The following is a 20,665-nucleotide window of genomic DNA, read 5'->3' as shown; positions in this document are numbered from 1 at the left end:
TTTGTGGGTTTACCGGGTGAATATTGATGGGATGCAATCGGTATTGCCAACACTTACAGCAGACCAGCTGGGTCAAAGAACCTGACGAAGCTTCTTGGAGCGATAGTTTAGCTGTTTTCTCTGTTTCCCTCAAAATATAAATGTCTAACCAAGAGATATTTGGTATCTGAATTTCACTTAAATTTTCATTCCAATGCCCAAAGTTATTATTTAGCTATTTATAACAACTTACTTTATAACAATAGAGCCAATAGTAATAAAACCAAACCTCAAACAAAGATTTTTGGTAGTTATGATGGTCATCTTGGTCATGCTGGCCAAATTCTTTGGTCATGATGGTCAACCAGCTTGGTCATGATGGTCAAGCAAGCCTGGCCATGATGGTCATGTTAGTCATGCTGATCAACTTCTTTGGTCCCAATGGTCAACCAGATTGGTCATGATGATCAGCCACCTTGCTCATAATGGTCAGTTAGCCTGGTTATGATGGTCAACCACCTTGGTCATGATGGTCAACCAGCCTGGTCATGATGGTCAACCTCCTTGGTCATGGTAGTCAACCACCTTGGTCATGATGGTCAACCACCTTGGTCATGATTGTCATGTTAATCATGCTGTTTAACTTCTTTGGTCATGATGGTCAACCACCTTGGTCATGATTGTCATGATAATCATGCTGTTTAACTTCTTTGGTCATGATGGTCAACCAGCTTGGTCTTGCTGGTCATGTTAGTCATGCTGATCAACTTCTTTGTTTATAATAGTCAACCAGCTTGGTCATGATGGTCAATTACCTTGGTCATTATGGTCAACCAGCCTGGTCATAATGGTTAACCACCTTGGTCATGTAAGTCATGCTGTTTAACTTCTTTGGCCATGATTGTAAATCAGCTTTGTCATGCTGGTCTATGTCAACCATCTTGGTTGTAATGATCACCTTGGTCTACTAGCTTGGTCACGATGTTCTTCATTGTCTTACTGCTCAATAACTGTCATCTTAATAGTCAATAAAGATGGTCAATTAGTATGGTTGGTAATATGGTCATGGTGGCCAACATCAACCACCTTGGATATGATGGTCAACTTCTTTGGTCATGACTTTTAAAAAGCTTGCTTACTCAGGTTAGACCAGGTTGACAAGAACTAGTTGTTGAAGCATCTAAAACAGGTCTGGCCAGGCTGTTTTTTCTGAGGCGTATTCCTTTTCTGAGCTCTGATTGCAGGACCTGTGTGGGGGTTAGCTTTCACTTCGCTAACTGCTGCTGCTGTTGTTTATTGTGACTTTCCACACTGAGCAAATTGGCTGCAGTAAGAAGGCTGTTTAATTTACAGGTATATAGACGTATGCGTGCGGCGTAGTGCAGTACAGCAGCGCTATTGATCTGCGCTATCGATGCATCGGCTGGAACATCCATCTCTCCAGCGGCAACAGCACCAGCGACCGGTCCTGTTGCTGTTCCCCGATACAGCCCGACCACACTTCAGAATTCATTACCTCTGAAACTTTTCCACTAAAAAGGTGAATAGGACTTTAAAATTAGGCCGTGTGCAATCAGTTAGGGCATTAAGCAACAATTTGGGCCGTTCTGTGCCACTTTAGAGAGGTTTTCATCTCCCTCTTTGGCATTTTGTGCAATTTAACACACATTAAACTGCAGTCGTGCCGCAGCTGAACCCTCCTAATGTCATTTGTTTCCCATTAACTTCTCTCACCTTCACTCCCTCCCTCCCTCCATACCTCACTCCATCCCTCCAGTTCTAGCTCTACACAAGTAAGTATTGTACCGAGATTTCTGCAGCAGCAATGGTTTATTTGCTGGAACTCTGATAGAAAAAAAAGTGTTCTTCTATTATAGAATGAACCATTGATTAGTAAAGAACCCTTGTACTGTAGGTAACCCTCATACTACCACAACATCAACTCTGACCAAACAAGGCATGGACTCCACAAGAACTCTAGATAACGAATTAAATGCAAATACAAACTGCGTGAGCGCACCTTAAATTCCTGCAACAGTCAATGCAGGAAAGTACAACAACACTGTTTTCACAATCCCCCTCAATTGGTCACCTCCCACTAGTTGCTGACAGTAGCCAGCCAGCCAGGTTCGTCATTCCTGCAGCCGGCAAAATATGGACTTTCAGAAACTTTACCAGGAAGCCAGAAAAAAAAGAGAGAGAGAACAGAGTTTGTACACCTCTTGTACAAACAGTGTAATTTAGCAGCAGGTAGGCTAACCACAAAATATATGGGTAATGTTTATGTTAACTAAGCTACCTCCCTGGCAGTCAATGCTAGTAACAATGTAGTTAGTACAATGTTTTATTTGACCAGGCTAATAATATGTCCAATTTGCTAGGGACCCGCAAATGCCTTGAAACAGCTTAGTATTTAGTGGTGTACCACATGTGGTTATTATGACTAGTGAATTTCTAATGTATTTGTATCATGGTTACATTTCCATTTATTCCTAGGGGGACAAATGGCAAGAACCTGTTGTTAAGCATACACTATGATCAAAATAATTTGATTTAAATTTTGAATTAGAAGCATTAGAAGCACAGAATATGCCTATAATGTCTATAGAGCAGAAGACATTTTATATATAGCTAATAATATAATTAATTATACCACTAATGTAAATAACTGTATTTATGTAATTATGACTAATTATGACTAATAATTGTGCAATTCTGGGGGTTTAACATAAGTTACTCCAATGAAGGTTCTAAATGTGTGCAGATAATCAGTTATATTATGCAGAAATGTGCTAAAATAAGTCTCTTGGCTCTTTTTTCACCCTATTTTACTCTATATCTCTAGACAAAATGCCTGTAGAAAATGGTTTATTCATACACTTGAATTTGAACAATAATTGCATAAAATATTTTATGTTTATTTAAAGTCAAAATGCAGATTCAAATACTGACTTACAGCTTTCAATCTCATTTAAATACCAGCATATTTTCTGTATATAAAACCAGCAGCCACTCAGAACCCTGATTTTGAGCGTGGCAGCTGGCGGCGGTTGGAGCCGGGTGCAGGGTGGCGTTGTGAGGGAATAATTGTGAGGTGAAACAGAGCGGATTGGGGATTGGTGGGCCGGCGTTCAGCATGAATAAGCGCTGGGTTGCGTTGGAGTTGCGGATTTGAGAATTGGCCGTTCGCGGTACGGCGAGCGGCGGCAGCAGCAGGTAATGAGGAGAGAAATGATGCCGGGCTAGGAATGATTTGCTGGGATCAGCGGGAATAGCTTTGGAGAATAAAGGGTTTAAAGCTGCACTCACTCACTCTTTGATCATGACTTAACTTCAGTCTAAAGAAAAGACACGGAGCCTTATTTTAGCAATCTACAGATCTATAGTGCATGTCACTTTTAAGTCAGTTTTACAGATTTTTTAATTCACAAATTTCACTTAAATGTTAATGAAATTTAAATTATTTCACTAGAATTTTTATCAATTTTATCAGAAATTCAATCAGATTTTACTGGAAGACTGTTCAACTAAACTAAAGACTCTATTGTTGCCATGTTATAATACTTTTATAGTTTTACCATATTCTGCAGTAGTAGTTTATTTATTATCCACTCTTTACATCTTACAAATTTGCACTGCTAAATTATTATTATATAACTGTCTTTATGGCTGACATCAGTCATCTTCTCAATATGCACAACAACTGGTTAACATTGTTGTTTCACCGTGTCTAACTGCACTACCTCCATAACACATTTTATCCTTATTTGTAACACCAATCTACCTACCTACCTTCCTACCTACCTACCTACCTACCTATCTACCTACCAACTAACCAACCTACCTACCCACCTACCAACCTACCTACCAACCTACCTACCTACCTACCAACCTACTTAACTACCTACCTGCCTATCTACCTACCTATTTACCTACCAACCTACCCACCAACCTACTTAACTACCTACCTACATACCTACCTACCTACCAACCAACCAACCTACCTACCTACCTACCTACCTACATACCTACCTGCCTACCTGCCTATCTACCAACCTACCTACATACCTACCTACCTACCAACCAACCAACCTACCTACCTACCTACCTACATACCTACCTGCCTATCTACCAACCTACCTACATACCTACCTACCTGCCTACCTACCTACCTATCTACCAACCTACCTACCTACCTACCTACCTGCCTACCTACCTACCTACCTACCTACCTACCTACCTACCTACCTACCTACCTACCTACCTACTTACCTACCAACCTACCTATCTACCTACCTACCAACCTACTTAACTACCTCTTACCTACCTACATACCTACCAACCTACGCACCTACCTACCTAGAACATTACTGCAATTCTCACAAATCCCAGTAGAACAGAAATAAATAGATTAAATGTATTAAATTGTCCTTTCATACATATTATAAAATATTATTATTCAGTAAGTTAAAAACAAACACATTAATGCATAGTTTTCAGTGTATGTAACTAATTTAGTGTGATGAATAATGTAAAGATCATAGCAGTAACTGCGTTAAGAGAAGATATGGCTGATTACAGACAGTGATCTGAGGAGATGAAAGTGTCTGGCTGCAGATAGATGAATCTGAAAGACTCTGAAGAACCTTCAGAAAAGCATTTTCATCCAAATAACTCTCCTTGTCTCACTCTCCTGGGCCGTTCCGCTCCGCTAAAGACAAGCTTTACTGAATTTAAACAGGAGCCAGTACCCCTCTAATGCGGGCACAGTGGCGGGCACAGTGGTGGGCATCACCCACCCCCACTCTGTAAGAGGGTCTGCATTCTACGAATCCCCTTGCCGTCACTGAGTCATCAAGCCACTGCAGTCTCTCCCCCAGGCGACTCATTTCCTGAAAGCAGAACTCAGTGGTTCTGTTGACCCCCGGAGCGCTCCGGGTTCTGGAGCTCTGGGAGGACGAGTGTGATTAAACGTCTGCCTGAGTTCCTTCATTTACCAAAGAAATAAATCAGAATTTCACGTGAGAGTTTGTGGTAAAGCTGCTAGGTTGAGTTATAATTTTTAATGTACAGGATCTAATTCCATGAGATCAATCAATCAATTAATCAATCTTTATTTCCACTCAGTAATACATTAAGGGTAACCCGAATTTTTTTATGCAGCCAAGCATTTACGAAATTAAATTAAAGTTCTTACATTTCCCTTACATATAGATCCCTCACTCAGACGAAGTCTGCTGGCTAATCCTGCTGTGTACTGTCTGAGTTTCCCAACCGATCAACTGATCTAGTGGGTGAGGCTCTGGTGGGAGTTGACCAGTAAGGATTGAGCCAGGGTGTTTATATGCGGATTTCGTTATTGTGACATCACAATAAGGGAGGAGCATCCAAACGGCTCAAAGAAGCACATGATAATTCCTGATACCACACTCTTTCAGCTGATTCACAGAAAATAAAAACACACAAAAAGGGAATTTTACAGGTTTGTTTAAAAGTGTCCAAATACTTTTGCAACTGTGTGACTATAGCATGTTACAAAGTGATTGCTCACAAATAAAATATATCAACAACATTTTAGACAAAAAGTAAAGCTCTTAAAACAAAACTGCATAATTACAATAGAATTTTACTCCAACTCTACTTCAATTTTATTGGAAATGTACTCCAACTTCAATCAAAGTATGTTGAAATTTTCACAGGAATTTCACTTCATCCTCACTCCAATTTAAGTAGAATTTCCCACCAACTTCACTTCTATTTCATTTCCTGTTCTCCATAAATGTTAGCTCGCACCATTAGAGCACTGTGAAAATCCTGTAGAGCTAAAACACTGGAAACCAAAGAACACTGACTCCATTTAGTAAATTTAATTATATTTTAGCTGTGACAGTTTCTATATATAGAGTTTGTAAAATATATATCATTAGCCAAAATGACATTTAACTTGAAGTTTTACATCCATCCTCAACAGAACAAACAGTGATATATGTGTTCAGTCACTGTTTGATAATACAATAACAGTACTCACCCTCATTCCAAGTTCAATATTTTCCCCGCCATAAACTTCCATGCCTGGATCCAGAAGTCCAATTTCTCCAAAGTACTCCCGGTCCACCACAAACGAGCAGCCAATCATCGCTGGAGTTCTGGATTTAAAAGAGAAAGAACGAAACGCTCTTTAGATCTTCTGGTGTTCTGAGTAACAATTCACACTTTCTCATAAAACATTTACCATCCATCCTACAATAAAAAAGCGAAGGACTCATAAACCATTAGCAACTTCAACATTGTGCATTCTGAGCAGCACGTTCCGCCTCCAGGCAGGACTACAGGCAACATCTACAACACAGCAACATCTTCAACACAGCGGCCAACACTCTTCTGCACGTTTACGACTTAAAAAATAATGTGCAGTTCACAGTAGCTAGACGTTTTTTTTTTTAGTTAGTAAGTGCATTTATCATCCAAAAATAGTGCACTCAGTTAGGGTGGGCAATAAAGACCTAAGGGATTATCACAATATTTCAAGGTATTTTCATGAAAACAATATTCTTTCTGATATGACAAAACATTTTTTTAAAATAATTTCAAGAATATTCTCCTGTAAAAATAAATATTAAGGTTTTACAATAAATATAAGAGTTTCATACATTCAGTAGAAACAAAAAAAATCTAAACTTTGAAAAACCTTACCACACCTACCAAGATTTACTTTTTTTATAAAATAAGAATAGTGTTGCGAAACAAAAACATAATAAAAATTATATAGTGGAATAACAAAAAAATACTGTAAAACTAAAGTGCAGCATATTTAATGCAAGAAAACAGCAAATAAACAATAAAAAGTAACCGCTGTAAATATAAAAATAAAACAAAATGAACCATTAGTAGGCAAGCATATTTATAGTTTTTTTTTCCCCTTTGGGAAAAGTATCTTTAGTTAGATTGTCTTTTCAGCTACAGCTGTATTTTAGCAAACTTATACACTGTGATATATCTGTTTTATTGCTCTTTTATATTTGCATTGTTCACTGTAATCTGCATGATGTTTTTAGGTAGACAATTTCAAGATCTGTCCAGGGATCGGATGAAAAAAAATAGCCTTTGGGCTAATTCTGGTGCATTTAAAGTAATATTGATTAATGTACACTGTCCCTGTTAAATAAACTATTAAATTAAAATTAAAGTCTGTCTCAGCACACATAAATGATTACTGTTGTGGTTTGATTACAAAATAAATTTTCCCAAAGAAGGCATAAAAATGCTTTCTCTGCCGCTCTCTATATAAAAAAAGCTTGAAGAGGCTACTTTATTTGGGTAGTGCACCTCCTGGTGAGAGACCACCGGTTGCTAGATATGCATCTACGATGCACTCAAACATATTTTTCCCAGATGACAGACTTTGAGAGGGAGGGGCTGAATCATTGGATTGATATATGCAGGATTGACATTTTGACAATTCATCCACCATCTAGAGATCTGGAACTTCTATGTATTGGAACCATGTCATCAAATCCAGGTTCTGTTTGGGATCTAAAGCCAGTCAGGTTTGAGTATTGGAGGTCTTGCGTTGGTGAGTTGGTGAGTGCTTCAATCCTGCCTTTTAGGTGGACTGAAGAGTTCACAGTGTAAACTGCAGGTGTGATTGATGATCTGAGGAGCATCGCATGGAACACTATAAGAGGAACACTCACTTCTTGCCTCTCAAGGCAGGAATTTTAACAGGATTTTTTTCAGCAGGATCATGCTCACCCACAGACTGGATTCCCATGAATGTCTCCAACAGGTTGCAGCACTTCCTTGTCCTGCCCGGTCTCCAGATTTATTACAAATTCTCAAATTCAGCAGCTTGGATGATAGCTTCAGCATCCAACGAGAGTGGATAAATGTTCTTCAGGAACCATACAGAATCTGTTCACCTCCATACCCAACCATCTCAATCTAATCTTGAATCCAGGACTTCAAAAGGGAACTACATAAAGCTTCCATTCACTTCTTCAAATCTTTTCGATGTGGTATTTTGTCATTGAAGAGTGTATCATGCTATATATACTCTAAAAACAGTCTGTGAGCTCTTATTATACATACAAAACATGAATCTGGTGAGCTGTGTATTACAGCAGAAGGTGCAACACAGGAAGTTGGATGAAAATGTGTACAGAAGTGATGCTGTATTGATTTCCAATTGCAGACATCCTACAGCAGCCAGAGCTACAGATAACCTGGATTCCTGAAGCTGTGGACAAACACAGCTGAAAAACTCATATCATATTTGATTTTTACTGTCATATTTCAGCATAGTATTACAAAAAATTCTCACTTTGACATTGAAGTTGATAGTAAGCTTCAGTGATGATAAAGCAGATGTGCTATTATAAATATACACAGTAACAGAAGGAACATGAAAGCCAGTTTTATGGAAAACAGAAGCCCATATCTAAATATCCAAAGTTTGGACACACCTTCTTACTCAATTCAGAAAGAAATAGAGTTCAGCATCTCCAGGAACTCCTTTAAGACCCTGAGAAAATTATTCCAGCTAACTCTTCCTCATAAAGAAACTGAGATTAAAATCTCACCAAGAGTGTGCAGCTCTGTCCTCAAAAATGTGATACTGATTTGTTTAACACTATTTTTGGTTCACAGAATAATTCAGCATGTGTTCCTGTAGAGCTTTTATATAGTCTTTAATATTAAATGTACAATGTAGAAAATCGTAAAAAGAAAGAAAGCACATTGAATGAGAAAAGAGGTGTGCCCATTCTTTGGAATAGTACTGTATGGCTTCTTCTTCTTTGCAAGATACAGCTTAAATCCTGTCAATGTTATCATTGTTTGGTGTATTTTGCATGGATAAGCCTGAATTTGTTTTATTTACTTAAGTAATCTTTTTCCCATAAGTAAAATAAAGGTTTACAATATGCTAAATAAAATACAACTAGTGTATAGCAGTAACAGTATAGCAAAGAATATGATGTTTGTTCTTACAGACTACAACAAATAAAGGCCAGGCAGTAAATCATAACACACTCATTTGATCTGAGTATTTATCCCTGATGGGAATGACTACACAGTGATGGTGAGTGTGCACAACTGTGGGATTTACACCCACTATACAAATGGACACGACTAAACCAAGTTATTATATGTTGATTGAACTAAATAACGTTTTGAAACATACTTAATTCATGTAAGTTCAAACTAATTGTCGGTCTAGATTGTAGATGTAAGTGGAAAGCTCTCGGAGGCTACTTTTGGGTGGTGTACCTCCTGGTGAGAGACTGTTAACTGCTTCACATACCTATACAGCCTTCAACACATCAAGGCCAGGCTGTTAATTACGACTTATGATTTACAATTTAACCTAAGATTAAGTTTAAGGAGAATGACAACACACTGTGGGACAAACCCAGTGAATAATAGATGCAAATAGACAGACTAAATCAGGTTAACGTAACTCAAAATAGTTAAGTAATGTTTGGAAATATTCACTTTTACATGAAACAGACTTTTACTTTTATTTAAGTTCGAACTAATTGAGGGTTTTCATAGAAGATGCAACCGGATGGCTGCAGTAAACAGCAGCTCTACTGTAAATCAGATCTGAGCTCTGGTTCTGGCAGATATAGAGTGAAAGCCGGGGTCATCTGCAGTCATATCGGACCGGTCATGTTTCCCCTCTCCTCTGGACGGCCCATCTGGGTTATGAATAATAAATAGAGCTTCTGCCAGTCCGATACTTTATCCTGCGTTTGGCAGCCTTGAACAGATTTCAGAGCAGCAGAAAATATTGATATGTACGGCAAGAGGCCAAGCCGGGGTCCGGTTTCAGAACGGACTGGACTTCTGGCTTCAGCTCAGAGTCTGCAGAAACCCTGGAGATACGTTCAGCCCAAATCAGATCTGATAACTGAAGGGCTTGTGCATATGATTAAGAAATTTGAGTAAAAATCAATTTCTTATTTTTTTTTGTGAAATTCAGATCATAAGGGGCAGAAATGAAAAACTAGAAAAGGTAAAAAAAAAAATACAAAAATCTATTTGTTTCCTACTATAACGAATGGAAATAATAAAATAAGAAAGTATTGTTTTATTTTATTTAGTCCTAAATGGTCAGAAAATGCAAAACTAGAAAATGTAAAAAAATACAAAAATCTATTTCTTTTCTGCTATATTGAATGCAAATAATAAAATAAGTATCTCCACTAAATCCTAAACCATTTTTTTTCATTAACATCTAAAATGTGTTTCATTAAAGGAATGACACATGCCAGTCCTGCTTAAATTTTTAGAAACATTTCCTAACCTTTAAAAAAACGCTTTCATCTTGGTAATTTCTGTCTCTTTAGTGCCCTCTCAGGTTTAACTGTGCTATAGGCGAGGGTAATGTGTCCATGTACTTTGGTACACAGACAGCTGACGTCCAACCATCTGCGTCTTACCGCTATCAGAGGCACACTGCTGCTGCTGCAGCTTAGCCAATTAGCTCTTCCTCCTGCTCTGCCTCTAAACTCATACATCACCCAGTGCCCCTCCCAAACTACTCTTCCTCCTTAAATCTAACCCTAAACCTAGATGAAAGTTTCGCACACCTTGGTATCATTCTCTTAGTCAGTTTTATGAGGTAGAGTCACCTGGAATTCAGGCTTTCAGTTAACAGCTGTGCTGAACTCATCAAGAGTTAATTACTTGAATTTCTTGCCTCTTAATGTAAAGGTTTGAGAGCGTCAGTTAAAGTAAAGTAGTGAAGAGGTAGAGTTACAGGTATACAGTGAATAGTGAATATTTGAGTAATGTTCAAAGACGAACAAAATCGTTATAATGATGAAACTGGCTCTCATCAGGACCGCCCAGGACCTCTGTTGCACAGGATGAGTTTATCAGAGTTACCAGCCTCAGGAACTGCAAAGTTAACAGCTCCCCAGATCATATTTTGAGAAGATGTTAAAATAGGTGTGTGGAATATTTCTGATATCTGTGCTCTGATTCAGGCAGGAAAAGCGAAAGCGGGCTAAAATATGAAATATTAATTTCAGCCGTGTCCCTGCTTATTAATATTTCAGCCAACATCTTCATGCATTAGGAGGAAGCTGATTTGCTGCTCTTACCTGATGGGGGCGGTCTCGTCACCCTTGTCCAGCCAGTCCTGAGGAGGGATGATGTACATGCACCACAGGCCCCAGTTGTAGCCGTGGGCGGCGTTAGCGTACTGCTGCACCTCGAAGGTGTTGTATTTGATGTTGTCTATGGCTGGGAGGATGATCCTCGTGTGATCCTCCTTTACTCGGGCCAGGATGGGTTCGGCCCTGAGAGATAGAGAGAAAGAGATAGAGAGAGAGAGAGAGAGAGAGAGAGAGACAGCAAAAGTTATGTTCATGCCATAGGCTGTAAAACGTTATTTGTGTGTTAAAAGGGTCTGATAAATATTGCATATTCTGTACCATCTCTGTCTGGGTTGCCAGGTATAGAACACAACACCAGGTGAGCTCAGTGCAACATAGTATATGCATCCTCCTTAAAAGACCCATAATCAAAGACAGATTAAAAATACCAGTAAATATTGACAACATGCTTAATAAACGAAGATCTACAACTTGGAGCCCAGAAGGACTACAAGACAACAATCATTTTTCTTTTAAACAGGTTAACTAAAATTATCTGATAAACTGAGTTATTGGGCACGGTAAACTATAGTAACTACAAATATACTATATTTTAATTGTATCTACAGACCTCATTGTTTCTGAAAGTGTAATCTAATTATTAAAGTTATTTATTATACAGTGGTAACAAACCGTAAACTTGGTGAGTAAGAAACCGCCTCTTCTATATGAGTAAATCTCAGTGTGACGAGACTATTAAAGAGTTAAGTAAGAGAGTAATTTCTCTCCTTCGTCTAATCTCTCCATCACATCTCCACCCGTTATCCTGCACTCTCTCCTGCGGTGTGTCTGAGAGATTTATGGGTTGGGGGTGAGGACGGGTGGTGCGGTGGGGATTTAAATGGAGCTGTAAGTGGAGGCGACTGTAAAAATGCCATACTGAAGAGCTGCTTTAATAGAAGTGACCAACTAATATCAAAACGGCCGATAAAATAAGCTGCTTTATACCTCAGGCACAGCACTCAGTACCTGAGGAGATACATGAAAAGTGTGTATATATGTTTTTGCTTTTCATAGTTATATGTTTAAGTAAAATGAACATTGTTGTTTTATTCTATAAACCATAGACAACATTTCTCCCAAATTCCACATAAAAATATTGTCATTTAGTGCATTTATTTGCAGAAAATGAGAAATGACTGAAATAATAAAAGAGGCAGATCTTTCAGACCTCAAATAATGCAAAGAAAACAAGTTCATATTCATAAAGTTTTAAAAGTATAATCAATATTTGGTGGAATAACCCTGGTTTTTAAATCCCAGTTTTCAGGCATCTTGGCATCATGTTCTCCTCCACCAGTCTTACACACTACTTTTGGATAACTTTATGCTGCTTTACTCCTGGTGCAAAAACTCAAGCAGTTCAGCTTGGTTTGATGGCTTTTGATCATACATCTTTTTTTTGCTTTTATTCCAGAAGTTTTCAGTTCGGTAAAATCTAAGAAACTCTTTAGTTTTAAGTGATCTCTTGTTTTTTTTCCAGAGCAGGACTACAGAAGGACTACAAGACTACAAGAAAATTTCAGTAAATATTGACAATGTGTTTGATATATATAGAGACCTACAGTTTGGAGCCCAGAAGGACTACAAGACAGATACCAAGCTGCTAATTTTGTCCTAAACAGGTTAGCTCTGAGCTACGTTAGCTATTGAAGTAGGTTTTTGGGCTGTGTGAACTATAGTAACTTCAACTCCAGAGTGTGTATTCTGGGAGCAGTGGGCTACTTTTTCATTTATAATGGAATTAGCTTTGGCTAACACAGCCAGTAATAGCTAAGTTGGAGCTAAAGTGTTGTAGATTGAATGGGTGGGGCTAAACTTCATAGATAGAGACCTACAGCTTAGAGCCCAGAAGGACTACAAGACAGATACCGAGCTAATTTTCTCCTAAACAGCTATGTTATCTATTAAAGTGAGTAATTGGGCTTTGTGAACTATAGTAACTCCAACTTCAGAGTGTGTATTTGTGCTACATTTTAATTTATCTTTGTCTTAGCTTAGCTTTGGCTAACACAGCCAGTGATAGCTAAGTTGGAGCTAAACTGTTGTAGATTGAATGGGTGGGGATAGATTGCTGTAGGTTGAATTGGTTGGACCTCTCAGTGACTTTGTTCATGTCTCAACTGTTTAATCAGGAAGGTCATTTAAAGCTTTAATAGTAAATTAGCATTAGCAGCGCTAGCCTAAGTGACTTGCTACTTTGCTAACCTTGCAAACTCACAGCATCCATCTCCCCGTCCTTGAGCTGCTAGCGCGTTAGCCAGACTCTCTGCATGTGTGAGTGTGAAGCTCAGAGTTCCCTCAGGAGCTCCTCACCGAGCTATAAAAAACACCGGCCTGCAGGACCAACACTGATATACGAGGACACACTCTCCACCCCAACGCTGTACTCTCCCAAACTGGGTGAATCACACAACTTTCTCAACTATCTTTCTCACTATGAGACTTTTATCACGACATAACTTTTCAACAACATTTTCAATGAATTTCAAACTTTAATTTAATCAAAAATTATTACATATTACATGAAATACTGTATAAATGACCCACAAATGACTAGAAATTATACAAAAGTATTCCTTAAACACTAAAAACTAACAAATTACTTATCAATGTGCATGAGCATGCAAATTGTCATTCTCCACCAAACACAATTATGTAGCACATTTTTACACCAAACACCATCATCTTTTACTTAACACCATCATTCTTCACTAAACACCATGATTCTCCACAAATAAACAAAATCATTTTCTACCGAACTGCAACTACCTTCATTAAACACCACCAGTTCTCCATAAAACACCTTGTTTTACCACCAAAACACTATCATTCTCCACCAAAAAACACCAGAAACCTCCACCAAATATTTGCCATCAACATTTACCACCCGACACAATCAACCTCCCCTTTAAAAAAATTTATTCTTCATATAAAAAACAATACCATCATTTTCAAGCACACTTCCAGCAGAGGGCAAAGACAAAAAATGCACTGTCATCCAGGGAAACTCCAAATCCCAGAGTTCCAAGAAGTGATCAGTGCAAACCAGGCACACCTGTTGGCACTGGTATATAAGGCCATGGCAAGCAGAAAAACCCTGTCGCACCTTTGTAGAGGCGTGACTGGTAACAGAGGGTACTGACAAGACAAGACAAGACAAGAAAACAAAACTCAAAAGAAAAAAAAAGTTATTTAAAAAAGAAGATATCTTACAGCAAGTCTGTCCTAAGTTACTTTTTCAAGTTTGCTTGTTTGTTCTTTGTTTGAGCAATGCCATGTATGCATTTCCTTTGTTTGATTTTCCCGCCATTTTCCCTACTATTAATAATATACAAAGTAGACTCTTTGCACTTGGGTAAAATGCTTTATTCTTTTGATCGTTCTGTTGCATGCACACCATTATTATAATTTACCTGACACCTTCTTTACTTACTAAACAGCATTACTCTGTAGCAAACTAGACTTTTTCCTCTTAGTGCTTGGGTTCAATCCTTCTTTCCTTTGATCGTCTAGTGGCATGAACACCATTTTTATTTACTTGACACCTTCTTTACTTACTAAACAGCATCACTCTCTAGTAAATGAACCTTTGCTTGACAAAAGCATTGTAGGACATTGTTCTCCAGCACTGAGTCAGCTGTGGTTGATGTGTTTGCGGTGCAGTAGTTGAGTTTGGCAGTATTTGAGTGTTTATTTTGCTTGAGTATTAAACTCTCTCCAAACAGTGAGCGCTAAAGTCTGAGCGCTGAAGTCTGAGGACTGTGCTGCGTCTGATCTGCTGAGTAAACTCAGATCTTTATCTGCGCTGTGCTTGACTTTATGTGTCATTTTCAGCGGCGTGGCCACGCTATCAGCCCCGCCGCTCCCCTTTACAGATAGCCGAGGAACACACTCCTCAGAGATTAGCCGCCATTCTCCGGCGCTGATGAAATTCCTGCGTGACATATCTGGAATTAGGAAACTTTCTCTCATACGCCGCTATCAGATAATGGAATCTCGCCTCATTTACGGCCCCGCGAACCGCCTGCTCCCAAGGTGCTCCCAATAGTGGCTGTTTAAAAAGCTACTCTTCCAGGCTAAGCGAAGCCAAGCACTCAATCAGGGGCGCTTCCACGGGAAGCGAAAGGGGGCTTCGTTCTCGCCGTGCCATTTTTTAAGCACATTATAGATCTCCGGAGCTGCCCTGAAGGCAGCCAGAGCGTTAGCGCCTTTGGAGGGGCTCTGGACTGTCGGAGTAAAGCTGGGTTCCTCATCCCGTTAAAACTCAGCAGCCTCCTGGGCTTCCAGCACTGCAGGAGGTTCGCAATGGCTGAAACATACTCTTCTTATTCTGCTGTAAACATAATATAATAAGGTTCAGTTCCCAAGTGCATTTATTCCAGTATTTACACAGACTAATTAATGTAGCCATCCATTAATGTGCTAATTAGTGTTATAATCACTTTTGCATATTTTTGTTAGAGCACTCTAGCCTTGTTTTGTTTGTGGCAACATAAAAACAAGAGTTATAGGACTCAATTCCTGAAACGTAGAATAGTTAGAAATCTAGTTGCACCCAGAAGGAATCAGCTGACAGAAATGAAACTTGGTGGGTAGTTGTGTCAGACTTCGGTCTTCAATCGAGGTGATTTGAAAACCCAACTTAAAGTCAATAATGTCTTGCAAACAGTAGCTTCTGATCTGTTATCTCAAAAGGTTGCTCTAAAAAACACTATATGATGCTATATCATGGCCATCTCTCAGTTAACAGCTGTGCTAAACTCGTCAAGAGTTAATTGCTTGAATTTCTTGCCTCTTCATAAAGTGTTCAAGAGCATCAGTTGTAAAGGTGTGAAAAGGTAGAGTTACAGTTATACAGTGAATAGTGAATATTTGAGTAATGTTCTAATCCAGATTATGGCAGGAACTACTCAACTAAGTAAAGAAAAAAATACTAAAGAAGAAATGAGGGTCAGTCATTAAAAAAAAAAAGAATCTCAAGAGCGTTTAAAAGTATCCTCAAGTGCAGCAGTCACACCGTGAAGACCATCAAAAACACCAGGAAGAAACTGGCACTCATCAGGACCACCACAGAAAAGGAAGAGCAAGAGTTCATCAGAATTGCCAGCCTTAGAAACAACTGCAAGTTAACAGCTCTCTAAATAAGTTTTGTTTAACACTTTTAAGATACTACATGATTCCTTATGTGTTCCTTTATAGTCTGATAGATCACTTTACTATTCATTTACTATGCAGAACATTTTAAATTAAAATGATAAAGAAAACACTGAAATTAAGGTGTCTCCAAACTTTTGACTGGTACAGTATGAGTATATTTCTTTGTATTTTACTGTTGGTTTGACATCAGAAGATCACATTTTAAATAGCAAATATTCATTACACATAAAAAAGCAAAGTCCATTTAGGTTTATTATATATTTCAAGAATAGGTTAAGGATTTAGTTTGTTGTAAAATTAGAGTGGTCTGGTAGGTTTGTTGGAATATATTCAATAACACACAATTTCACACAGCAATTACTGTATATTGATTTACAATTTGCATTAACCTGCATTTAAAGTACTTTTACACAGCTCTGTGCAATTACATATTCTCACCAGAGAGGTCGCCAAATCCCCAAATCTGCAAAACTCACAGATTGTCGCTTTAAAGCATGATGAATAATGAAGAAAATAGAAGATATCAGAAGATAGAGGTTTAGGAAGGGACCATACAGAGGTAAAATGATTCTGTTGATGATAAATCTACTTAAATCTACTTAAATTGATTTAATTAACAATTCATTTCTGGTTTATACAGGAAACTAATACAACTATTAGTTATATTAGCATGGAGCCATAGCGCACCGCTACACTGCAGAACTGTAAAGCATATAGTGAGATTTTAATAGAAGTGTAATCAATACGGCTGCGTTTGAATGGCTGGACGTTCAAGAGCCACAATCTTATAGAAATGTTCAGATTCACTCAGCTTTATTTACGCTCACCGCCGGCTTCACTCTGTCCGGCGTTTATCGGAGATTATCTCCTGTAATTTTCTAAAGAATAATTAGCGTCTTTTGAGAATGAAGTGCTCTCCAGCCCTGATTGATTCTGACGATGTTTCTGCAACTGCCAGACTTTCAGAGATCTAATTATTTACACAGCACACCCTAGCTTCATTTAAAACATCTTATTTATGTGCAAAATGCTATTCTTTCACTGTATGTCCAAATGTTTGTGGACACCCTTTCCAATAAATGAAAGTGTAAACCTTTTAAAAGACGGTTCTTTATGGGTTCTTCACTGAAGATTATAGTTCTCAAACTCATTGAAAAGGTTTTCTATGTGTGGCCGTGTGAACCAATGACTGGACTTTAAAATCCCAAAATTCCAAGAGGTGATCAGTTTAAACCAGGCACACCTGTAGGCACTGGTATATAAGGTCATGGCAAGCATAAACACCCTGTCGCACCTCTGGTAATAGAGGGTTCTTACAAGACAAGAAAGGAAAATAAAGTTTATATAAAAATACTATTTTTTCACTGTATGTTCAAATGTTTGTGGACACCCTTTTAATTAATGAAAGCGTTCACTTTTAAAAGATGATCTTATGGGTTCTTTGCTAAAGATACAAGTTCTTAAACTCTAAGGCTTTATGTGTGGCAGTGTCTTGAAAATCCCAGAATTGCAAAAAGGGATCAGTGCAAATCAGGCACACCTGTTGGCACTGGTATATAAGACCATGGCAAGCAGAAACACCCTGTCGCACCTTTGTAGAAGGCTGACTGGTAACAGAGTGTACTGACAAGACAAGAAAAAAAAATGATATCAAAAGAAAGCTAAAAAAGAAGACATATTTCAGCCATGCCATGTGGCATTTCCTTTGTTTGATTTTCCCAACATTTTCCCTTCTTGTTCAGCACCTTTGTATAGGGATGACTGGTAACAAAGGGTACTTACAAGAAAAGACAAGAAAATGAAAGGAAAAAAGAGGAGAAAAGAAAGTTATACACAAAATACTATTCTTTCACTGTATGTTCAAATATTAGTGGACACGCTTTTTAATAGTTGAAAGCTTACACCTTCAAAAGATGGTTCTTTATAGGTTCCTCACTAAAGATAATAGTTCTCAAACTCTAAGGCTTTATGTGTGGCACTGTCTTGAAAGTCCCAGAATTCCAAGAGGTGATCAGTGTAAATCAGGCACACCTGTTGGTACTGGTATATACTCTAACACCATGGCAAGCAGAAACACCCTGTCGCACCTTTGTATAGGGGTATGGGGTACTGACAAGACATGACAATGAAAGGAAAGGGAAAAAAAGAAAAGACTGCAAGTCTATCCAGAGTTTTTTTTTTTCTAAGTTTGTTTGTTTGTCCATTGTTTGAGCCATGCCATTCGGCATTTCCATTGTTAGATTTTCCCACATTTTCCATTCTTGTTTAAAGGGTTGTAATTCCAGCTGCTGTCTGTCCTTGTCAGTGGTGCAATGGTAGATAGTTTTCCCAGCACTGACAATGTTGTTGGTTCAAGCACTGTCATTGTAACTCTTCATATCAGCAGCAAAAAATAAATATACCTAATAATATACTAAGAAGACTTTCCCTTTTGCATTTTTTGATTGTCCTGTGACTATGACTGTATATACAGAAGGCTTAAACACCATTCTAAACTTCCATTCTGATATGAAGCCAAAGTAGAGACCAGATCCAGGTGGAGCTAGAGTCACCTTAGACTGCCTTCTTGAGTTTAAAATCCAGAACCAGATCTAACTTTTCCACTGAATTCCCAGATTATTTAGTTCATCTAGTAGTCTAAGCGTAATATCCCAATAGTAAAGGTGTTGTTCATGGATTTTATTACTAAATCATTTAAATTTCTATCAAATTACAGCAAATTACAGAACCAGAAACCACTCTGTTTACCATTGAGTTAAGCCAAAGCTACTACGCTCTAGTTTAACCCTCAAGCTGCTGCCAGAGAATCAGTAAGCAGTAGTTAACATTAAACGAAGATAATACTGTTTCAAATGCTATTTGGACTCAATTCAAGGATTCAAGGGTTCAAGGAGACTTTCAGAACAGATAATGATTGTAGCCAGCATTTAGATGATTAACCTAAATTACCTTGATGAATCTATCTATTGGCACCAGGGGTATACAGGGGTATAATGGCCACATCCAGCATTGAGTTGTAGAATTGTGTTCTCTGGAACGATGGATGGAGCTAAACTCAACTAAACTTAACTAAACCTCACTAAACATTCTTGTACCACTAAATCCAATCCTCAAAAACCTCAAAGCAAAGCTCCAGAAATTGGTGGAAAGCCTATCCATGGACATTAGATACCGTTACTCCAACAAAAGCAAAATAAACTCTCCTTTTAATACCCTTGATTTCAGAAGAACCATTGAATCTGCATCTTATTTCTTTTAAATATCAGTTCATAACTTCATTCTCCTCTAAAAGAAATACAGACGACGCCTCCGATCTGCGAGTTTCTGTGTGTTTGATAGAAAACAAAAGCAAACGAAGCGATTGCAGCGCTGCCGTCTGCCGCCAGACCGCCGGCTCACCCGTCTGCGTAAATCTTCTATTAAACCGTCCCGGGGGAAATACCATCAAACGAATGAAGCGCAGTCGACTGCACGGCTGGAGCAGTTATGATATCTAAGCCTGCGTGATTTAATAACGGACTGAGGGGAAATGGATTTAGTGCGCACAGCTTTACTTAAGCAGAACTGCTGCTCTCGCTGATCAACGCACTGATTTAAGAGCTCATCTGAATCAGTCTTATTAAAAATATTCATAAAAAAGTGATCCTGTAGTTTTATAATAATTATTTATCACTAATTATCTTTAAAAACTAGTGAAAGAATAAACGCTATATTGACTATATTGTTAAAAATATTTGCTTACTCATCTAAATCATTGAACTCAGGTGTTCTAATCACTTCCATGTCCTCAGACCTCCTTAATAATTAATCTTTATCAATGATTTTATTACTGCACTACTTCACCTGTTAGACTCTAATTTTAACTCTAATTCTTCTCTTCTCTGCTGAAACTGAGACTCAGTCCTGAATCATGTTAATCTAAAGAGCTAAAGGCTAAAGCTGCTGTTTCCATGTGGGTCAGCCAGACCCAGTCTTCCTGTAGCAGTTTTTTTGTCTCCAGTTTCTAAGAGTCTTTATTTGAAGGTGTAGGAAACAGTACTCACCGCTCTCTGGCTTCTGTATCTGTAATTTCTCTAAAGAAAAGAAAGAACTTCTACTTTTAATAGTTACAGAGTTCTCTGTGTTTCTGCGTCTTTTTCTAGTTATTATGATGATAAAAGAGTGAATGTGCTGTAAGTGTGTAAAAGTGTGTAAATGCTGCTGCAGTAGAGAGTAACAGCAGCAACATCATCTGTTCTAGGTTTACTGTTTTTAATCAATGAACTGTTTGCTATTTTTAATCAATATGTGATTTGTTCAGGTTTTTTTCTATACTTTTACAATATAATATTCTCTTTTTAAAAATATTTATTTATATTTTCAGT

At 38.1% G+C, this 20,665-nt stretch overlaps 1 protein-coding gene across 2 annotated transcripts in view; it reads right to left on the bottom strand.

Annotated features, from left to right (window-relative positions):
* galnt9 (polypeptide N-acetylgalactosaminyltransferase 9) overlaps positions 1–20,665 on the bottom strand; it is a 334,018-nt gene that overhangs the window by 271,476 nt on the left and 41,877 nt on the right. For both annotated transcript variants that reach the window (XR_007428898.1, XM_007234163.4), the window contains exons 6-7: positions 11,088–11,285; positions 6,008–6,125 (exon numbers count right to left, since the gene is read on the bottom strand). Coding sequence is in view for 1 of the 2 variants with exons in the window: in XM_007234163.4 (XP_007234225.1) it covers positions 6,008–6,125; positions 11,088–11,285 (316 nt within the window). In the remaining variant the exon portion in view is untranslated. The remainder of the gene's footprint in view (positions 1–6,007; positions 6,126–11,087; positions 11,286–20,665) is intronic.

The sequence above is a fragment of the Astyanax mexicanus genome, chromosome 22 (genome assembly GCF_023375975.1).
Source record: "Astyanax mexicanus isolate ESR-SI-001 chromosome 22, AstMex3_surface, whole genome shotgun sequence".
Lineage (NCBI taxonomy): Eukaryota > Metazoa > Chordata > Actinopteri > Characiformes > Acestrorhamphidae > Astyanax > Astyanax mexicanus.
This window is presented reverse-complemented; position numbering and strand designations above follow the sequence as displayed.